The sequence below is a fragment of the Maylandia zebra genome, linkage group LG3 (genome assembly GCF_041146795.1).
Source record: "Maylandia zebra isolate NMK-2024a linkage group LG3, Mzebra_GT3a, whole genome shotgun sequence".
Taxonomy (NCBI): Eukaryota; Metazoa; Chordata; class Actinopteri; order Cichliformes; family Cichlidae; genus Maylandia; species Maylandia zebra.
In genome coordinates, this window is record NC_135169.1 from 10,025,640 (window position 1) to 10,028,684 (window position 3,045).

The following is a 3,045-nucleotide window of genomic DNA, read 5'->3' on the forward strand; positions in this document are numbered from 1 at the left end:
TAGGGCAGCGGCAACTGGTTGGCTGCTGTGATTTTAAGCCACTTGGCAGTACAGTGCATATCCTCATCCTCTCCCTGGAGATGATTTCTGAAAAAGCTTTCTGTCAAAGTGCTTACATTACTTCCTGTGTCAAGCAGACATCTAAGGGATACACCACCTATCTGGATATCTACTTCAGGGCACTGACCAACAGCATGTTCTAGAAAATGTTCCTTGGTTAGAGCTTCCTTTGAGCCTTCTGATTTGCCTCGCATTGCCCGGCTCATAGCAATGGAGGGTTCCCGTTTCCCGTTAGCGAGGAACTGGACATGGTTGCAGACTGGCTCGTAGGTTGTTGGGGTGCATTACAGTGTCTGGCCATATGTCCCACCCCTTCACATCGGAGACAAATAGGCTGACCCTCTCTAGTGTACTTAGGCTTGGGCTTAGCTTTAACACCTCTACTGTCTTCAGAACTGGCAGTCTGTGTTGTGAGCTCCCTCACTGCATTAGTTAACTCCCCTATGGCTTTACCCTGTTGTGTGATTATTTTAACCATCTCTTGCAGAGCCATGGTAAAGTCTGTCTGTACATCACTGGTGGAGGTTGTCTTTTCACAGCTTTCATCTGGCCTGTCACTCACTATATTTCTATGTCTGGCTACATTAGTGCTGCGTGGACGATCTTCCATAGTCCACATGATTGCCTCCTCTCTAACATCAAAGAGACTACACTCAGGCTTGTCCCTAGTGAGCCTACGTAGTTCACGCCGAAGATTTGGGGCATGCACACCTTCAATGAATTGATCCCGAAGTGCCAGCTGTGTGTTGGGTACTACATTAGGGGACTGCTGTATTGCAGCATTGAGCAACTGAGAGAGTGCATGTGAATAATCTCGCAGGTCTTCCCCATCTAGTTGGCGGCGTGCATAGAAAGCATGCAAGAGCTGTGGTGTGGTGCGCTTCTCTCTAAATGCCTCCCTCAAATATGAAAAGAGATCACTCGGTTGCTTCACCTGGCCTGCCATACGTAACTTAACTTCCTCTAGGGCAGACCCTTTCAGCTGTGAGAGGATAAAGTCGGTTTGATCCTCTCCACGCAGACCCCTAGTTCTTATTGCTCTTTCCACCTCTTCTATGAATTCATCAACAGTGTAAGCATCTTTAGCTGGTTCCCCACTAAAAGGTACAATCACCTTTTCTCTTGGAATGTACACGACAGATCTGGTTGGAACATTACCCATGTTAGCAATACTAGACATAACAGCATCATGTTTCCTACTCAGTTCGTTAATCTTTGTTTGTAGCTCCACCAACGGGTTACCTGCACTGTCAAACAACGAGGCAGCTTGACTGTCTTCAGTGGGGATAGCTCCGGCCCCTGAAGGACCTTCCCCTTCGTCCTCTTGCGACATACTGCAATGTCTCTGAGTCTTTACTGCAGCAGATTCCCACAGTCACTTGTAGATGAGATTCAACAGTCCAAAATCTGTGTCAGGCGCCCTCCTCGTCCAATGGCTGAAGCAGGCTCCTGTTGTACCAACTGCCACTGCACCGAACCACCTCAGGACGTCCACACTGCGATTGCCGCCCTCTGGGAAGGACTGGGATCTTCTAAGCCACTACTGTTGTCTATAAAGCCCCACTCACTGTGTCTCTCTATACTGAAACTCAAAACTAACCTGAGAATCCCACTTCTGACACCAAACTATGTGGCCCGGTCATGGGGAATGAGACAGGACACAGGAAATACTCTTTTGTGGGCTTTTTTATTCTCCGACTGTACTCGGAGGAGCACAGTTTTAATTCTGTAGTTTTGAGTGAAACGGCAAAATTTAACTATTCCACTGGCTCAGCCTAAACTGCCTTTCAGGGTCTGAGACAACAGTAACTATCATATGTACATGTTAAATCCAAACAGTATAGACAACAGTAGTGACCTGTCAAGAAACAAATACAACAAAAAAAGAGAAAACAAAACAAATAAACACATTGTTTACATCCCACAACTTCGCAGGTCAACTGGCAATAAAGTGCACTGTAAACTCTCTTTTAAACATACATTTCTATGGGAGAACATCATGAACTCACTTCGGTTTCTCCACACAGCTACTGTGCTAGGACAAGTACACACGCAGGAATCACACAGCAAGTAATCTCCCCTCTGAATCAAACAGAAACATACAGAGTTATGCAAAGTGAGTAAAAGTACAAACTTAACAACTTTGAAATCTGTTAGGACACTGTAACTACTCACGCCAACCCGCTCTTCAGTCCCTTTCACAGCACGTGACCATTAAACATGCACCCGTCGCGCGTTAAGAACTGTACAGAAATGGTCACAAACATGGAGTCATTGCTAAAGAAACTTAGCTAATTACAGTCTACTACAACACTGGTGACAATATTTTGCAGTATGCTACACTTTTTAGCACATTTACCTCGTGTGTAGCTAGCCACAGAATCTTTTGCAGTCTCTAACTCTCCAGTGCTCCCGCTCACAGCGCTCAGTGTGACACAAACTTGAGTGCATGCGTGCTCTGGCTTACGGCGGCTCTTAAAGGGACAGTATACCCCCAAAACGCGAGGTCTAGTCATCACCATGACAACCCTACAACAGACCTCCGGTAGACAGGCAACCAGTTAAAAACACAATTCCCTCTTTTTAAACCCTTTCCATGCGTAGTATTAGTTCACTTGGCTACATATAAAATACTTTTTTGTCTATGTTGTTATTGAACAATAGAAACAAAATAAGAAAGCCGGGAAAAAGAGCAAAGAAATGTGGCCTTTGCTACCCCTGAATTTGGACACAGCCTATATATACTCACACAGGTAATAAGGACATGGGTCGTATCCTTTGTGTCCTACCATATCCCAGGATTCATTGCAGGCGATACAGAAGGTTGTTTGTCTGACAACAATGGCAGTCGAAGCAGGAGAGGAAAACACTTTCAAATGTAAGTATATGAAAATCTTTTGGTACTGTTACGTAAACCAGTTACACCCCAGTTCTTTTTCCCCTCAGGTCTCCAGAGACCATACCGGACCCAGTAGCATGCACCTT

At 45.4% G+C, this 3,045-nt stretch overlaps 1 protein-coding gene across 1 annotated transcript; it reads right to left on the reverse strand.

Annotated features, from left to right (window-relative positions):
* Positions 1-262: 262 nt before the first annotated feature.
* Positions 263-2,606, reverse strand: LOC112433004 (uncharacterized). Its single transcript, XM_076879339.1, has 3 exons — positions 2,236-2,606; positions 2,070-2,142; positions 263-1,918 (listed from the first exon to the last, which is right to left on the reverse strand). Exon 3 carries the CDS (start codon positions 1,391-1,393, stop codon positions 263-265), a length of 1,131 nt encoding a protein of 376 aa, XP_076735454.1. The 5' UTR covers positions 1,394-1,918; positions 2,070-2,142; positions 2,236-2,606.
* Between the last annotated feature and the right edge of the window lie 439 nt (positions 2,607-3,045).

What these genes read in the sequence shown, in the direction of transcription:
- LOC112433004 (XM_076879339.1), bottom strand. Translation starts at nt 1,393, where the DNA reads ATGTCGCAAGAGGACGAAGGGGAAGGTCCTTCAGGGGCCGGAGCTATC.